Source organism: Crotalus tigris, unplaced genomic scaffold, assembly GCF_016545835.1.
Source record: "Crotalus tigris isolate CLP2741 ecotype Arizona unplaced genomic scaffold, ASM1654583v1 scf7180000018362.849699, whole genome shotgun sequence".
Classification (NCBI taxonomy): Eukaryota; Metazoa; Chordata; class Lepidosauria; order Squamata; family Viperidae; genus Crotalus; species Crotalus tigris.
This window is the reverse complement of record NW_024096965.1, coordinates 740,828-759,155: the sequence shown is the minus strand read 5'-3', so window position 1 is coordinate 759,155 and position 18,328 is coordinate 740,828. Positions and strand designations below refer to the sequence as shown.

General features: G+C 46.9%; 1 protein-coding gene across 2 annotated transcripts; it reads right to left on the bottom strand.

The window, feature by feature from the left end:
* Positions 1-317: 317 nt before the first annotated feature.
* Positions 318-17,532, bottom strand: NKX6-1 (NK6 homeobox 1). 2 transcript variants are annotated; one of them, XR_005557619.1, is made up of 4 exons: positions 15,242-17,532; positions 12,566-12,738; positions 1,452-1,983; positions 318-1,083 (listed from the first exon to the last, which is right to left on the bottom strand). XR_005557619.1 is itself a non-coding variant. In XM_039350906.1 (3 exons), the coding sequence occupies exons 1-3, from the start codon at positions 15,930-15,932 to the stop codon at positions 1,726-1,728; spliced, it is 1,122 nt and encodes a 373-aa protein (XP_039206840.1). In that variant the 5' UTR covers positions 15,933-17,532; the 3' UTR covers positions 318-1,725. The 2 variants fall into 2 exon arrangements, 1 of the variants encoding a protein (XP_039206840.1); XM_039350906.1 differs by having other exon boundaries at positions 318-1,983.
* Between the last annotated feature and the right edge of the window lie 796 nt (positions 17,533-18,328).

The window sequence follows — 18,328 nt, the reverse complement described above, 5'->3', positions numbered from 1 at the left end:
CTTTTCTTCTTTCTCGGTTTTTCTCACCTTTTGCCTCCTTTTGTCTTTCTCGCTTTCTCTTGTCTAGAACCCTGTTCATTTTCAGGGATCCATTCCGAAATCACCCGGCAAACTGCGAATAACTAGAGGAACCAAGAAGTCTTTCATTCTGTGTTTAAAGGAATGTGTAATTCTATATATAAAATCAAAACGAGGCGGACGAGATTTTAAAATACTTTATATGTTCTTTATAAGCTTTTTGTTAGGGGGCTTTAGCCTTAAGGAAAAAAACAAAAGAACTGCCTATATTTGGTATATAAATTAACCGAAATAATTGATCAATTGTAATGATTTTTATTGATTTATTTATGACCAATTTTATTTCATCTCAGATGAGACATTTTCTGCACCCTTAGTTTTCTTCCAGGCAACAGACGTGAAATAACTGACTTCAATTGATTTATCCTTTTAAAACAAAACAAAGTGCATTGAGTTAATCTGGTCTTGGTAGGGCTGTCTTTGTTCACTTTGCGAACTGAAATGTCTTCGTATAAATTAATAAAAGGTTAAAACGCTAATACATTAGCTTTAAAAAAAGAACAAAAGCAATGTACATGTTCATTTTTTAAAAAAAGTTGACATTCCACATTTTAAATTCTATTGAACAGCCGCGAATTCGGGATTTCAAAACCAACCATAAAGTTTACTAGCAATTTTATTATTGTTTGCAAGAGATTTTCTCGAGTGCTTGGTTTCCTCTTTTCTCGCTTTACTTCTGCTTTTCAAAGCAAAATACAAGAAAGTTAGAATTTCGCACCACCACCCGCAAACGTGTGTGTGTGTGTGTAGGTGGGGGCATCATTTGGCAGGAGAGAAAATTAAAAGGAGCTTTAAACTACAATATCTAGGTTATACACGTTCATCTTTAAATAGCTGTTTCGAAGAAGCTGACTGCCCTGGTTCACTCGGCGAAAGATCAGGGGCCCATTTATTCCAATTTGAAATGGCAACCAAGAACTTTAATGTCCAGGTTACACAGACCGCTTCTTCTTCTTCGGCCCCAGAAAAGTTTTCTGCGTTGCTCTAGCTTGTCCATTCTCCCCACTGGGAAAAATTAAAAAAAAAAAAAAAAAAGAGGTTTTGCTGAAGGAAACCAATTACATTTAACCCCCCCCGCACCCTCCAGTGCAGACCATTCGCGTCCGCGTTGAAAGTTGGGAGTTAAGCTAGCGACGAAAACTCATGAGCTACTACGAGAAAGAAGCCGCCACCTTTAAAGTCACAAAACTCCACGCAATCAAAGCCGAAGGAGAAGAGCCTGAGGAGCGGAGGCGGCGGGCGGAGATAAACAAGCCGACTCAACGGCGCGAATCTCCCGACCGCCGACGCTCCGGCTGCGAACTAGCCGGGAGTTAAGATATTAGGTTTAAATATTCACTGTGTGAATAAAGTCCGTGAATAAAGCTATTTACAATAAAGAGACGCCTCTGCCGCAGCTGGGCTTGTAGCGGGTCCCTTTGGCGGGAAAGGCCAGGCGACGTTGGGCCTCGGGCCTGTCTGTCGAGGTTCCTCGCCGCAACCTTCCCCAAGAAACCCACCCGGGCAGGAGCAGCTCTGAGGGGCCGCCCGGCCGCCCTCCTCCTTCTTTCCCTGGTCGGAAAAAGCAGCTGGGTCTGTGGAGCGCGGCCTCGGCGGGGCTCTCAGCTCGTCTTTTGGCGGCCGCGCGGCGTTTTTTCCCCGCGCCGCCTAGGAGGAGGCCTCGTTCTCTGAGGCGTGGAGCAGCAGGCCGGCGCTGGGCCCGCCCGTCTTGTGCTTCTTGAGCAGTTGCGTGATCTTCTCGTCGTCCGAGTTAGGGTCCAGCGGCCGGTTGTAGTCGTCGTCCTCGTCCTCGTTCTCCGAGGCGCCTTTCAGCCGTTCCGTCTCCGAGTCCTGCTTCTTCTTGGCGGTCGCCATCTCGGCCGCGTGCTTCTTCCGCCACTTGGTCCGCCGGTTCTGGAACCAGACCTGGAAGGAGGAGAGAGAGGAAGGCCGGTGAAGGAGAGCCGGACGGGCGGCGGGCCTGCTATCTGAGCCCTGTTTTACGCTCGAGAGCTCCCGCTAGACTCCCTGCTAGCCCGTTTGGAGGAGTGGATGCGGATCGTCCGCTTCCTCCTCTCGGGTTCGCAAGGCCATTTACCACAAGGTGGGTTTTCAAGGAAATGCACAGCCTCTCCGTTTTTGGAGGATTCGCACTCTGTGCTAACCGAGAGGAGCAGGTGGGCATTTTTCCACATCCGTCCACAAAAAGCAGGGATTTTCAAACCTGGTAACCTCAAGATGGGTGGACTTTTAACTTCCAGAAGCCCCCAGCCAGCATTTGGGATGGGGGGGGGGAATTCTGGGAATTGAAGTCAACACATTTTAAAAGTTGCCAAATTTGAAAAACTCTAATCTAGACCATAATCTGGTTGGTTGGATTATGGTCTTATTCTAGACCATAATCTGGTTGATGTAAAAACCCAGACATCAGTAATACACAATTATTTCTAGTTGAATATGATAGAGTGTCAGTTTGGTATAGTGATTAAATGCACCAGGTTAGAAACTGGGAGACCATGAGTTCTAGTCCTGCTTTAGGCATAAAAGCAGCTGGGTGACCTTGGGCCAGTCTCTGTTTCTCAGCCCCAGGAAGAAGACAATGGCAAATCTTGCCAAAGGAATTGCAGGGACTTCTCTAGACGGTTACCAGGAGTCAGGAATGGCTCTACAAAGGAGGGGATGGAGAGGTATGGGAGAATACTGGAAAATTGCAAAGCTGTAGGTTAGATAGTAAAGGAGGAAAAAACCTGAAAGTAACTGCTACCATCTCTATTGTTTCTTTCCAGAAAACATGGATATTTATTTGAAGTTACCAAAAAGTCAAAGGAATTCTTCAAAGGAATTACATGTGCCTACACTTGGTTCAAAAGAAAACTACGGTAGTATATAAAACTGATGCACACACCCTTCAAAGAAAAAGCCTGATTTTCAGAATTATTATCATAGCATCATGAATTAGTGTACATGCATTGAAAAGGTGTCTTCATATCCTCCAGGAAAGTACCAGGTCTCAGATCATACGTTTGCAGACTGCAAATGTAGTACATGTCTAAAACTCTTTAAAGTGCCCAAACTTTTCCTGGAATCACACAGCTTATCCCAAGAATGTGATTTTTCCAATTTAGCAACTTTAAGATGTGTGGATTTCACTTCCCAGAATTCCCCAGCCACTTACCAAGTTTAAAAAACACTGCTGTAACTGCTTTGCAAGCAAGTTATGTACTGCCTACTCCTCCACTTTGGACTGAGGGTACCCTGGAATTAGAATCTCTCCATAAACACACCCTGGAAAATGTCTTCCATTTTGGGTACACATACTGACTGTGTAGGACGCTTTAACAAAGGGGAACAACTGAAAAACTGGGCCAATTCAAGGGGTTGGCGTGCATAGCATAGGACCAGGTTATCTTCAGGACTGCCTCCTTCTGTGGACATCTACCTATCCCAGTAGTAGATTGGATAAGGTGGGTTCTGTCAGCCTCCCAAGTAGGGAAACATGAATTAATTCTATTTTGTTATAGGGATTTATTAACAGAATCTCCCACCACATCTCTTTCCTGCCTTAAGGAAGACTCTTTCTGAGTTTCCCTCTCTGCTTGTTTTGCAGCTATGGGCTTCTCCTCCCTGACTTTTATCAGTATCTCTCTCGTTCCCAAGATCATTCCTACATACCATTACAGGTCCAAACTATGTCTCCTCTCTAAAATGCAGTTATCTGTGAGGATCTAGGAACTTTCCATAGCTGTGCCTGCTTTGGGGAACAGCCTCTCCCTTGAGATTCGGAGGGTCCCTACCCATCTCACCTTCCAAGATCTCAGGTATTAGTTCTTCTCTTTCAGGTATTAACTCGGGAGGGCAGGAGAGCCCAGCATGTGTGATTTTATGACGATATTGTTATGGTGCTTAGTAGTATGAGAAGTAGTAGTCCTGGAAGAGATCAACCCCGACTGCTCTTTAGAAGGCCAGATCCTGAAGTTGAAACTCAAGTACTTTGGCCACCTGATGAGAAGTAAGGACTCACTGGAGAAGGGCCTAATGCTGGGAAAGATTGAGGGCAACAGAAGAAGGGGACGACAGAGAATGAGATGGCTGGATGGAGTCACTGAAGCAGTAGGTGTGAACTTAAATGGACTCCAGAAGATGGCAGAGGACAGGAAAGCCTGGAGGAGCGTTGTCCATGGGGTCAACAACAAGTATGAGAAGGTTTTTAATCTGGAATATTTTGCTATTCGTTTATATGCTGTTAGCCATTCAAGAGTTAATTTTATAAAACATGAGCAGCCCTACAAATCTTTTTAAAAAATAAATAAAATTGGTCAGCACTCAGGCAGCCTGTCTTCTTCCTTTGCACTAATTTTGAAGAAGTTCTCATAGTTGAACCATTGTGAAGTAATTGTTTTTTTCTATTACTGTAGTGGAAAAATCTACTTTTAAATTATGTTGTCTATTTCCCAGTCCTAACTTTCCTGCCCAGGCATAGTAAATATAAATTTAATGGAGGTAGTTGGGTTTAATATGTAGTATAAACTAGTTTTAGATTCTAAAACTGGTTATTTCAGGGTTAGTGTCATTGAGATTGATAGAATTTGCTCCAAGCTGTAGGACTTGCATTCCAATAGGTTTGTTGTCCAAAAATGCAATTTACTGAAAAGTTGTTATGGGTGTGATCAGTGGTACCTGTAAAAAGGTTAGCATGATAGCTGCAATTGTACAACTGCAGTTGTACAGCTGTGTTCACATTATTGTAGCCACCATCTTGAGGGGTTTTTTTAACTATACCCTGCATATAAGTCTTAGTGTGATAGTATATTTTTATATGTTTCATGGAAATGTTTATAAGTCTATACAAGACAAAAAGACTCTTCACCCCAACTGGCTTTATGATTCAGATCAACTTAACTGAAAAATGGACAGTCTAATCTCATTTCAAGTAAAGTGGAAATAATTCTGAAGTTAGCAATGTGAGCTGAGTTAATGACAGACCTTCTATGCTTAAAGGATATACTGAATCACAAATCAGCCAAAGACATTTTAACACAGCATGTTATGGCCAAGTCATTGCTTCTGATGTCTTAAAACAATATTGTTTATATTTGTGTGAAGTTTTACAACAAAAGTTAACATTATTGTCCCCATCGCTATTAATCATATTATTTTTATTGGCATTGAGATTTCAACGTATTTAGTTAAATACATTGGGTTGAATCCAGATTTAGCCAGGTTTAAAGTAAACCCATCGGAACCAATAATAAATCATTTCTACCTAATATATCAATGATTTAATAAGTCTACTTCTAAATGTGCTTAACTCTAGTTAATAATAATAATAATAATAATAATAATAATAAGTTGGAAGGGATCTTGGAGGTCATCTAGTCCAACCCTCTGCTCAGGCAGGAAATCCTAAACCATTTCAGACAAATGATTGTCCAGTCTCTTCTTAAAAACTTCCAGTGTTGGAGCATTCATCGCTTCTGGAGGCAGGTTGTTCCACTGGTTAATTGTTCTAACTCTCAAGAAGTTTCTCCTTAGTTCTAAGTTGCTTCTCTCCCTGGTTAGTTTATGAGTAGATATGATTTAATTGTTCTGTAGATTCTTAGTTTAAGAAATTACAAATTCAATTTTAAGATCTGTTTGGAATTATTATTTTAGAATTGTTTTTGGATCATAGTTTTTTTTTTTAATACACACAAAAAAGAATGTCTTTTCCAAGACAATGGTAGCTGCAACATCTTTTTTTTCACTACACATGCATTTATAACATTCATGGTGCATTTTTCTCCAAGCACTACTAAAAACGTAGACATTATCATTTCAAACATCACCCTATGCAAAAACTAGTGGAAAGGTACAGAAGGGAAAGTATGCTCAGCTTTCATTTTTCAGTGCATCTGGCACAAAAGGACTTGTTACACATTTGCGGTCTGCACTAAATTCCACACTGCATTACTACTATTAAGTAACTGTTGTTAGTTCCTATGGTAATATACCGGTAGGCACTACTGTATATCATAGATATCCCCAGAGCAGTTATTCTGCATTTGACTCTGCAGTTTTAATTGTGTTTCTCCAATCCAGCAAAAGTTTATTTCATGCATGGACAATATACTCCTGCATTTTTTTTCCCCTCAGTGTTATGTGAATGCCAATTTATGTCCTGGAATCAAGTGTCATGCCTCATTCATTCAGTAGCTTCTATGTGATTATACCATATAACTGCCATTATTTTGGTGTCCTTAAGGTTTACCTGGCTGTACAGTGCCATTTCAATGGTCCATTGATATGCTCATCTCCAAAGTAATATACATTCTGATGATTTTTTTCACTTTCTCTTGGGCCAATAAAAATAATGTCAAGCCCAAAAGTGTTCATGTTTCTTGACAATGATATGAAAGGTTTTTTTTTCCAGCTTCCAGTGTAGTTTACAGCCATGAGAATTTCCTGGTGGTCTTCCATTCAAATATCATCCAGAAATAATTTGTTTAGTATTTTGAGATCAGTTAAGTTGATTAGAGACTTGATTGTTTATATGCAATTGTTTATATATAATCAAGTTGGTGTCAGCTCTTAGGAACCAATTAGATAGACTATCTCCAGGATGATCTGTCCCAAGGATAGGTCTTCCAGGGGTGCACCATCAACCTGGAATTAAATAATCTATCCATCGATTACATACTACTAAGCTCCAAAATCTCAAAAGTCCTATTAAAACAATGGAGCTTACTATTTTCAAAGAAATGTGATTGAACGCTATGATTTCCACTCTTTTAATGCCACAGGTTGCTATTAAATCAGTCCATCATGCAGGATTATTTAAATGCACCAAAATTATTTCTACATCCCCTATTTAATTGACTATTCTTATTGCTATGGTTCAAAGCAGTGAATGTAGTAAGCCCATTATCCTCAAAAGTGCCTACTCCCAAGTAATTGGGTATATGGGTGCAATTAACCATTCATATTTGTCAGCTGGATTTCAATCATGCTAGTCTATCAACTATCAAAATGCAAATGAGCCATTAATAGGAGCGTAGCAGCAGAAGCTACTGTACTATCACCAGAGATTCACTTAAAACTAGTTGCATATAATTGCTCTTCATATTAACAATGGTCTCAGCCACTATTGTCTTCTCTGGGAGCATCTTAACTATCGCCACATAGCTTTGGTGACCGAGGCCCCAGATATTAGAAGATTCCACTACTAAATTCACTCTGCAATACAGAAGGCACATCTAGATATTGTGCCTGGAATCAATTATTATTATTTTCTTCAAACCATGTCCTGCTTTTGAACCACCCCCACCATCACTAAGTAGGCACATCTGACTTGGTGATCACCCACCTAAGCAGAGTCATTCCCTTCTGTGTTCAGCCAGGCTAATGCCCAAGTAAAGAATGAATTACAGGGCTAAATTATCTCATACCCAACCTGCAGGGCCTGGTTGCGCTCCTGAGTATGTTTGCTGAAGAAGAACTTATCAAGCTAAAAGGATCTGTGTATTAACAAAAGCACACCGAATAAAACTTTACCTGGACTTAACCACATTGGCTTATATTCATTCCCTGCGACTTGCTGACTTGCTACCTCCGATTTCCCAAGTACCCCACCCACCATAACTTCAGACAGTTGAGGCCATCTCTTATTGGCCCGTGCTGCCAAACAGCCCTTTCTTGCCCATGCAAATGGGTTCATCACAATGCCCATCATCCACACACAATAGGAGAAGGGCATGCCAACCCAGATAGGGAGCATTTGGTGGGGTACACACTGCTGTAAGGATTGGGTAGTAGCTGAGCCTTGCCTGCCTGGAACCCAGTAGTGAAAGCAGGCAGATACAGATGAAATTGCCTTTCACAAATTCAATCGTTTTCCCACCCTTGTATCTGGGCTTCGCTTCCTGGCATTTTGTCCCCTTAACAAGATTGCGTGAGTCAGTGTTATAATCCTGTAGATGTTGCTAAAGGCTGCAGCCCTTCGCTAAAAGGGAGAAAAGGGCATTTGCTTTGGGTTTCTGCAGGGAAGGGACCATCCAGAGTATGACTCAAGAGATCCGTCCTTCCCTTGAGAAGGAGTAAAACTCACCAGCTAAAAGAAAATTTAGAATTATTTTGGTGCTTTGGGTTTCATCATACAATTCAACTTACAGTGCTATTGACATGGGAGGGGAGAAATCAAATTGCATTTTCTTTGCAGGGAAAAGTGAAGTGTGGGAGAAGGCATGCTTCAAAATCAAAAGGCCCCAGGAAGCTGAGTGAATCTTCCTTCTGTGCAGGCATACAAAAAAGTCTCGCATTATTAACCCCAATATAGTTATGGAAATTAAAGCAGCCCTACTGTTTGGAGAATGGGCAACAACAGCAGCCCAAACAGACTCAATTAACTTTTTGCACACACTGCTGAACCGGTTCGCCTTTAGATTCCTTTCTTTTCTCCTTCCCATAACCTGTTATTCCTTCCTTTCTTCTTTCTCGCCTTCCTGCTCTCTTCCATGCCTCAGATTTGGTTTTTTTTTTCCCCTCTTTTTCTCCCGCTTTCCTTCCCTGATCTCTAGATGCATCCTCATTCATTTATTCTCGCTTCCTCACCTCTGAGTCCATTGAAAGCGGAAGCCTACTTTTGTAAGTCAAAAGTGCCAGATGGCTGGAGAGAAGACAACACAAGCAGAACGGGGTGGAAACAAACAAGTTGCTACTCTCCTTTTTTTACCCTTAGCGCCTTCGAAATTAGATGAATACATTTGCACACTATACTGGTTGCATTCACACTCCATGCTAAGCCATAACATGCTTTGTTGCAATTTGCTTTTTTCTGCTTTAAGCAGGGTTAAGTAATGGTTTAACATAATTCATGGGATTAGCCCTTGTTTTTCGTTTTATGATAAACTGCATCCAAGTAAAGGTAACTGGGTCTAATGCAACTTTGAGGCTGCTTGAAGCTAGAGGCGATGCTGTTTTCTCTGAGGAAACCCAATGGGAGGAAAAGCTATTTACTGTCAGGAAGAAACACATAGAACTGGAGACTTAATTTGGGGCAGAAAACCATATAGATATAATGAGGCTTTGTTTCCAATAGATACATTGTGTTTTTTGCATTTTATTTTTACATGTCCTTTTTTTTGGTTTAATTTGTTGTCATTTTTTTCATGTATTATTACAAGCCACCCAATGTATTCTTATACCGCAGGACAAAGATAAATACAAAAACCAGTCTTATTGTTGAAAGACAAAAACTTCCAACAGACAATGGAGGAGAGCCAAATTCACTCCTGAAGATTATAAAAAATGATTATCATCAAATTGGGGCTGACTGCCCGCTTAATTTGTGTTGAAATCAAGGCAGCATAAATGACCTCAGTGCCAAACTTTTTCTGGGCTGGTTTGAGATGAGATGAAAGGCGTTGAACAAGAAACAAGACAAACCTAAAAGTTTCTTGCTCCATGGTGAACCTCCTTCACTGCAAAGGGACTTACTCAGAGTAAATACTGCTTCTTCTAACAAAAAGTGTAGCTGTTTTCCACTTGGTGGCTTAGAAAACAAAACACATATGAATCCTTCATTTCCCATTCTGGACCAGGCTGCTCTGTTCAAATTAACATCTGATTCACAATGCACCCTTTTTTTTTAAATAACCCCCTCCCCTCCTCAAACACACTGCACTAAATGGTGGGGCATATTAGTGGGAAAGGCAGCCATTTATTCCAAGCCTTTCCCACATATTTACAGTGACAAATGAGGGTCTCTGGATAACTTTTGAAATAAAGTGACAATTTGTAAAAGGGAGGTTTTCCCTCCACCACCACCACCACCTCCATCCATTTGAATACTCAGAAATAAATGGCAAGATTCATTGGTTTCATCAGATGTCTAAAGAATTTTCTGTTGTTGGGAAAGGGAAGGGAAGGAAAGGAAAGGAAAGATTTGCTATTCTTATAACATTCCCAGTTGCTCCATCGGACAAGGTTTTATTTTATGCTGAAATCAAACAATTCAAGGAACTGAGCAACCTTTATGCTTCATTTAATTCTTCTCACCCAGAGAAAGGTTCATCTTGTTCAAACAGTTACAAAGCTCTCCCAAATTCCCACGTGCAAAATGAAAACATCCACAAGCAAAAGTACCTAATCCAAACAACCCCAGTTGCACTTTTACACTGAGTACAATCCTAGATTGTACTGAAAGATTGACTCTCTGAACACTATCTGAAAAATGAGTATATGATCGGAGGTATTTTTAAAAAAACACAGCAGCAACAGATGAACAACACAGAGAGCTGGACTTGTTAAGTTTGATTTTCCTTCAAATTTGCATCTATTTCTTAGAGCTACCTAGAAGATTTTTTAAAATGATTCCTTCCAAATAAATGAAAATGAGTTAATTTGCAGCTTTCCAGTGTAAATCTATATTGGTCTGCTCAGAAACGATTCCATTGTATTGAACACTTATATTCAGATAAGTATACAGGAGGGCAGCCATAACAGTATTTTTTTTAATACAGGCCTATAAAGGAATTATAAACGGGGTGGGGAAAAAGAATGATTAGTTAAATTTTGCTCTTGGCCGGAATCAATGTAAAATAAGCTTTAGTCCTGCAGATGCCCACCCAGAAATAAAATTTGTAATGAGTTTGATAAGATTTATTTCCACGTGTATATATAAAGTACATTTTCTCCCAAAATGTCCTGCTATGCAACGTGTGTGTGTGTGTGTGTGTGTGTGTGTGTGTGTGTGTGAGAGAGAGAGAGAGAGAGAGAGAGAGAGAGAGACACACACACACACACACACACACACACACACACACACACGCCCATAATTGTACGGAAAAGTTGGTTTTACTTCTGCTTTTGTGAAATCCCAACAGTATGGGTGGACAATTGAAATAATAAGAAAACTTGAAGTGCATTTTGAGGTGTGGGATATTTTTTTTTCCCCACTACACAATGAAAGCAAGAGAATTAAAGGTTTCCAAAGGCATCTTAAAATGATTCTGCTTATCATGACTATGACTTTAGCTTTAGGGAAGTACAGGTTTCTTGCTCAGCTATAACATAGGTGGATTTTAATTCACCAACCTTTAGGCTTTACTGAATTCAATCAATTTGTCTTCGGGGTGCGTTTCTTGGGAGCTCCAGAGGAGTGTAAGAATGAACAGGTTTACACCAAAAAGTAACAGATGTCTTGAGATTCTTAAGGTAATGAACTCAATGAGAAGAGTTAGGTCTTGAATGCACTAGCACATTGCCAAATGCACTACTCTAATGTACAAGTTGCAGAGTCGGCCTTGACTGCGCAAGTTCACAGGACAACCCCCGTCACAGCATTCATACAGAAGTGAGTCCCCTTCAAATTTGGGTTGGGAGCTGGATGGCAGCAATCAAGTCTCCCTGCCTACCTTCCATTCCCCACCATCCAGCCAGAACTGAAGAAGCTTCTTGGATGAGAAGCGAAAGATCTTCAAAGAAAAACAAGTAAGTCGCCTCCTGAAAAAGCACCTTTGGGACTAGAGAACGGAGACCACCCAAGCTACGGCTGAGTGTTTGGGATAGAGTGGGAATTTTTCATTCCAGACACTCCCAAGGATCAGTTAAAATACAGTCTCAAACGTTATTTTGGCTTCCCTGTCTTGTTCCAGTTCTGAGTCGACTTCAGTGGGGCCAGTAGAGAAAAACAAAGAAAGCAGAATACAGTCAGAATGCTGGGCAGAGGACTTAAAGGAACACCACACTGGAGCTTTTCAACTTTTTAAAAGGCCTAGATCTTAGGATTGCCCTAGTTGTGTGGGTGCACAGGATTTGAGGGCCACTCATTCACACCTGCACCTAATTAGTGCTGCAAAATGCAAACTAGCTCCTATTTACACACCCAGATACCTTTCCGGAACTTATTTTTAGCATCCTGATTTAAAAAAAAAAAAAAAGCTACCCTAATATCTTACCCTTTTTACTTGACAATTAGGCTGGCTTTACTGGCTAGTAAATGCCTCCAATCTTTCTGTAACTAGTCTTTTAGTCTTTTAATTAATAGACCAGCTCTTTTGAACCCACTTGCCCTAGTTCATCAACACAGACCCATAAAGCTATTTATCAGCCCTTCGTTCTTAACAACGATTGAACCCCGTTGATTAAAACCTGGGCAGAAGGAACGGTGTGCTTGTGGGGTGTTGGGACTCTTTAGAGGCGAAAATATTTATTCCCTTTCCCATTAATTTCGAGACCGCCAAGTTAGAAACAGGAAGAGCTGAACAGACCAGTTTTTGCCACGAACCTCGCTCTTTTTCCTAAGGCGTCTTGTACACGAAGGCCTGAGCTGGACTTTCAATTGATCACAACCCACCGGATCCGGGAAGAGCGTAGTTCCCATTCCGGTTTTTTTTTTTTTCCCCAGGACTAAACTCTAAAGGGGCGCCCATCGCCCCCGCCTGTGAACGACCTTAAGCTCCCTTCCCCGGGCGAACGAGGGTCGTCGCCTGGATCGGGACCGTCTCTCTTCCCTGCCCGCAGCCGCTCTCACCTTGACTTGGCTCTCCGTCATTCCCAGCGAATAGGCGAGCCTCGCTCTCTCCGGCCCAGCTAAGTACTTGGTTTGCTCAAAAGTCTTTTCCAAAGCAAAGATCTGCTGGCCGGAGAACGTGGGCCTCGTGTGCTTCCGTTTGCCGTCTTTATCCAGCAAAATGGAGCCTTGATCTAGAGTCGAAAAAGTGAAAAAGAAAAGGGGAAGAGGCCACGTAAGGGACACTCACTGTGTGTGTGTATAACCGTGCGTTCCGCCCAGCGCTACGTTTGCTCAACGGGAAAAGGGAAATTTCAGCACTCGGAAACTGAAGCAACCGGCGCCGTTTGCACAATTCGGCAGCGACGGGGTTTCGGCCTCCCTCCGTTGCAGGAACAAAGCCGGTTCGCTCTAGTCGCGACTTGGGGGGCAAAACAACAACAACAACAGAAGGTGTCCGGAAACACTTTTTCCCGAGTAACAAGTTCGTAAGAATTGTTAGTTGGAAAAAGTGCAACCAGAAACTTCCTGATTTTTATTATTATTATTGTTTTTTGACATTTAGAGTTTAAGAAGCTGGAGGTTTTTTTTTTTTTTAAAAAAAATTACCCAGCTAGATTAAGAAGATAAGGCAGCAAACGAAGGCAGAGAAGCAAGGAAGGCAGGAGAAAGGGAAGGGAAAGGGAAGGAAAGGGAAGGAAAGGAAAGGAAAGGAAAGGAAAGGGAAGGAAAGGAAAGGAAAGGAAAGGAAAGGAAAGGGAAGGGAAGGGAAGGGAAGGAAAGGAAAGGAAAGGAAAGGAAAGGAAAGGAAAGGAAAGGAAAGGAAAGGAAAGGAAAGGAAAGGAAAGGAAAGGGAAGGAAAGGAAAGGAAAGGAAAGGGAAGGAAAGGAAAGGAAAGGAAAGGGAAGGGAAGGGAAGGGAAGGGAAGGGAAGGGAAGGGAAGGAAAGGAAAGGAAAGGAAAGGGAAGGGAAGGGAAGGGAAGGGAAGGGAAGGGAAGGGAAGGGAAGGGAAGGAAAGGAAAGGAAAGGAATAATGGTCTAGTCTAGATAATGGTCTTTCTGCATTAAAGACCGGCATTTTCCCTTAGAGGGAAAATGTTATTAAACAGAGGACTAGACCCATTATTTCAAATACTAACAATGGGCACCTCAACTGAAACAGATGTCTAAATTTCAGTTAGTATTGAAAGTTATTTCACCTGAAGGGGGCAAAGAAGATATTCCAGTGTGTGTGTGGGGGGGTGTCTCTCTTTTTCCCCCTTCAACTGCTTCCCCCCAAAGAAAAGGATTAAAAAAAAAAAAAAGCGAGAACAAAAGCGCCACGGCGGCCTTCTTAACAAGCTCCCCCTCCCGTAACTAAGTTCGCTCAAGAAGGAACCCCACCAGTTTCAAAGGAACTGGCTTCCGAGCGGGTCTCCCGCGGAAGGGACGGGTTCAGGGCGTCGCCCCCATTGGATCTGTTTTCGGGGGTGAAAAAAGGAGAGCCAAGCCAATTCACAGGAACGGACCGCTTAATTTTTTTTCTCGTGGCGCTTGACTCGCTCTTTTAAGGCGAGGGGAAAGAAGCCGGGCTCAGCATTAAGGCGAGAAGGGGAGTTGGGACGGCCTCCTCGGGGGAAGGGTTGGCCAAGAAACCGCAAGAATCAAGGGAGCAGCTCCGTTGCAAAGGCAACGAGCTGCTAGCTAGAGCATCAACCCCAGGAGTCCGGTTCAAGGGGGGGGGAGTAAGAGGGGCGGTGCGAGGGGGGCTTTCGGGTCTAGCGGTTGCTGCAGCGCCCCTACTTTAAAAGACCTCTGAAGGAAGCGATTCTTCGCAGCGCCTTGTCCCCCAGTTGCTGTCACGTGTGGATGCGTGGCGCTGAGTGCATCTTTCTTGCCTCAGGTTAGCCACACTGCACAGTTGAGGCACACTGAGTGGCTTCAAAGCAGAGCCTGTTCCCCATTTAGGGTGGCTGGGACTACAACCCCCACCCAACCCCGTTTTCAATAAGGCAACCCATCCGGAGAGGGCAGCAGGTCAAAGGCAGAGGGCAAAAGCCCTGGATTGTCGGCCTGGGCTCCCCAGACAGGCCCGCTTTCATCTCGGCAACAGCAAGTAGCACAGGGCGGAGAGAGTGCAAAGCGGGTGCCCCCTAGCGGTGGGGCAGGGAACTCCCTTTAGCCCCAGGCAGTCCAAGGCAAGGAATTGTGGGAGTTGTGGTCCAAAGCAGCTGGAGGGCCCCAGTCTTCTATTGGGTTCGGAAAAGGAGAGGGAGCCAGGGGAGGGGGGGGGGAGAGAAACCCTCGCTGTCTCCCTATCCACGTCAGGTTCTCCGGCCCAGGGAAAGGGTTTGGTAGGGAAGGCACAGCTGGACAGATGTGTGTGGGGGGGAGGGCATTGTCCAACGACAACAGCAAAAGTGGCCCCCCGGAATTTGCCTTCTTCCCAGCAGAATTGGGGCAGCGCAGTCATGAATATCGGCCTTGGGGTGGGGAAGGAGCCCGGGCGTAGAAACAGGCAAGAACCGAGCGAAAGAAGAGCCGGTTAAGGCGATTCAGCCTTCCTCTATCGGAGCCCTCAGGGACGCCAGCTTCCCCGGCCAGGAGGCGACGGCCCTTGCGCCTCTCCCGTCGGGAAGGCGCCAAGGCTTGGAGGCCCGGGAGAGAGAGAGAGGGAGGGAGGCGCTGGGGCTCCCAGACGGAGGAGGCGATACTTACGGGGCGAGCAGGCGAGGCGGGCGTCCCTCCACGGAGGGCTCTGCATGACCCCCGGCCAAAAGATGGGCGTCCTGCCGGGCAGCTCGGCCAAAGGCTTGGGGTACCTCCCCACGGCGGCCACGGCGGCGGCGGCGGCGCTGGGGCTGAAGTAGAGGCCCGGGGGTGGCGGCGGCGGCGGCGGCGGCGGCGGGCTGAGGCTGCTGAAGCGGGGCAGGCCCGCCAGGAGCCCGGCGGCCGGCGAGGCGGAGGACGAAGAGGAGGAGGCGGAGGCGGCGGCGAGAAGCGGCATGGACGGCCGGCTCAAGATGTCGTTGATGCCGTGCGGGGTGGCGGCCGAGTGGTGCTGCGGGGGCGAGCCCAGCGCCGACAGAGCCCCCGCGACGTGGAGCTTCAGGCCGGCGGGCGTGGGCGAACCCAGCGGAGGGGAAGGCGAGGCGGACGCCGAGGAGGAGGAAGACGACGACGACGACGAGGGAGCTGAGGAGGAGGAGGAGGAGAGGGAGGAAGGTCCGCTGGCGGCGGCTGCTGAGGCGGCGGCGGCGGGTGGCAGCTGGTAGGCGGCGGCGGCGGCGGCGGCCGAGTAGAGCGGCGTCTTCATCTCGGCCATGCTGTGCAGGGCGGCCAGCGGCGGGCTGCTGAGCAGGAAGGCGCTCGGCCGGGAGGTGCCATCCATCGGCCCCACCGCCAGCATCCCCAGGTCGGACGGCCGGGCAGGGCGCTGACGCCGACGGGCTGTTCCTCTTCTCAAGCCGCGGAGGAGCCTTCTTTGGACGGGGAGGAGAAGCGGACCCGGTGTCTCCTGCGGACCCGGTGTCTAAGGGCGAAGGGAAGAGCCCCCCAAGGGGCAGAGATGGCTGGGGACGGGGGGGGGGGCGGAAAGAGATATAGGAAAGTGGGGTTGGAGTCAATTGAGGGGATCCTGTTCTGCTATTGGGAGGGGGGAGAGGCTGAGCAGCTGGAGCAGAGAGAGGGCGACTAACTGGAGTCAAGAGGCCAGCATTGAAAGGGAAAGTGATATTCTCTGTCCAAACTTGGGGGGAAGAAAGAGAGAGAGGGAGGGGAGAGAGAGAGAGAGAGAGAGAGAGAGAGCAGCTTCTCCCTTTCTGAACTGAAGCAAAGGCGTCGTCGGAAGATAAAAGGCCTTTCTGGAGCGAGGAGTTCAAGGAACGTGGGAAGAGCGACGCTGGGAGCACTTCGGGAAGGCTCCGCTCAGGGATGCCCTGAAAGCGTCCCTTGATTCGGAAGAAGCGAGGATCGGGGCTGGGAGGGGCTGGCTTGGATCGGACGGGGAGCTGTCCGGACAGCCGAGCTCAGGGGCTCCCTTCGAAGAAGGGGATCCCTTCTGGTGATCCCGGGGAAGAGGCACCGTTCCCGGATAATCTCCCCCCCCCCCAAAAATAATAAATCGGGGGGAAAAACTCCAAACTTTAACCAGAGCCCTCATAGAAGGCGGGCAGCGGAGGAGCGGGAAACTTTCGTGGAGGGATCGGAGCTTCCAGCCGTCTCTGGGAGGAGCTGCCGGCGGCGACGGGCGGAGAGCGAAGAGCTGCCGGCGGGATTAAGCGATGGTGGGAAGAGCGAAGTCCGTCCTGTGGCTTCCTTCTCTCCGGCTTGTCTCTGGCTCCTTTCCGGCCGAAGGGCGGCTGTTCCCTGGCCAGCCGCTCGGTGAGGGGAGCAAACGGACACCAGGGCCAGCCTCCCGGGGAAGGAAAATGGCATTCACTGGGCGCGGGAAGAGTGAGGCGCGCCGGCGGGTGTAGCGCGGAAATCAGCCCCGTCGAAGGCGCCGAGCCACGGCCGGCGGCCGGACGAAGGAGGCGCCGCTCGGCCCTGGTTCCCTTCTCCGCGGCTGGAGAGAGCCTGGTCGGGCGCTGGGAGATCCTCCTGCGCTCCCTCCGGAGGCGATCGCCTGATCCCAAGGGAGAAAGCGCCACCGCCGCCTCTTCCTTCAGCCCGGCCTCAGGCTTTGTGGGTTGCCTGCAGAGAAAATCCTCCCGATCTTCGGACATGTAGAGGAATTTCTGCCTTTTTTTCCTTCTTCTTCCCCCCCCCCCTTCCTAAACGCAGGCCAGGAGGGCTGGGCGCTCCCTCTGCGGCTGGTCGAGGGGAGATCCCGGTTTTCCTTTCCCGGCTTGGCTCGTCGCTTTTCCCGCGCTCTCTCTCTCCTTTTTTTTTTTTTTTTTGAGTGGCGCTGCTCACCTTTTCCGCCCGTTTCCTTTGCGGCCGGCCAGGCTCGACTTTGCCTCCGCGGCGCGCTCTTTTCGCGGCTCGCCTCCCTCTGACAGATCCCAAACAACCACTCAGAGGTAATAAAACATTTTCAATCGCCCCCCCCCCCCACACCTCCCGTCTCCTTTGGCTATTGGGGGGGAGGGGTGGACGGCGGGGGGAGGGAGTGGGAGAGAGAGAGAGAGGGAGAGAGAGAGAGAACTTTGGAGAGGTGTCAATAAACAGCAGTGGGTGGGACGGAGCCGGGCCCCAGCCTCCTATTGGCCCTGCCTTTTCGGTGGGGAGAAACGTGGACCGAGAAGAAAGAGAAGGCGACGCGGAAGCCGAGCCGGCACCTCCGCCTGCCCCTCCCTTAGAGCGAAGGGGCGGGACCGGCCAAGGCCCCTCATTTGCATACGGAGCGCGCCAAGCGGCTGAAACTGCAAAGGAGACTCGGAGCTGGAGGGAGGGAGGGGGGAAAGAGGGAGCTCCGAAGGGGACGGCCCAGAAATCGAAGGATTTGCCCTGAAAACCGAAAGTCGCTCGTAAAAGGTTGTCTTCCCTCCCCCCCCTTTAATGTTTCTTTTTTCCTTCCCTTTCAGCCAATCAGATCCCAAAGTCGCCAGCAGGTTAAAGGATTAATCTCTCCCGCGGTCTCGGGTTCCAGGTCCCATCATCCCCAACCCACCCACTCTTTGCGGCCCTTGGAGACAGCGGTGGGGCGAAGGCTTCCGCTGAACGTCCTTCAGAGGCGCTCGGGAAAAGGGAAGCGAGGGACGCGCTGCTGTTTCTAAACTTAAGAGACGCCCGGCGCTCCCTTCCTACCGCCCCTTGCCCGCGCCTGGGCTCCCCTGCGCACCGGCCAGGGGGGAAGCTCTT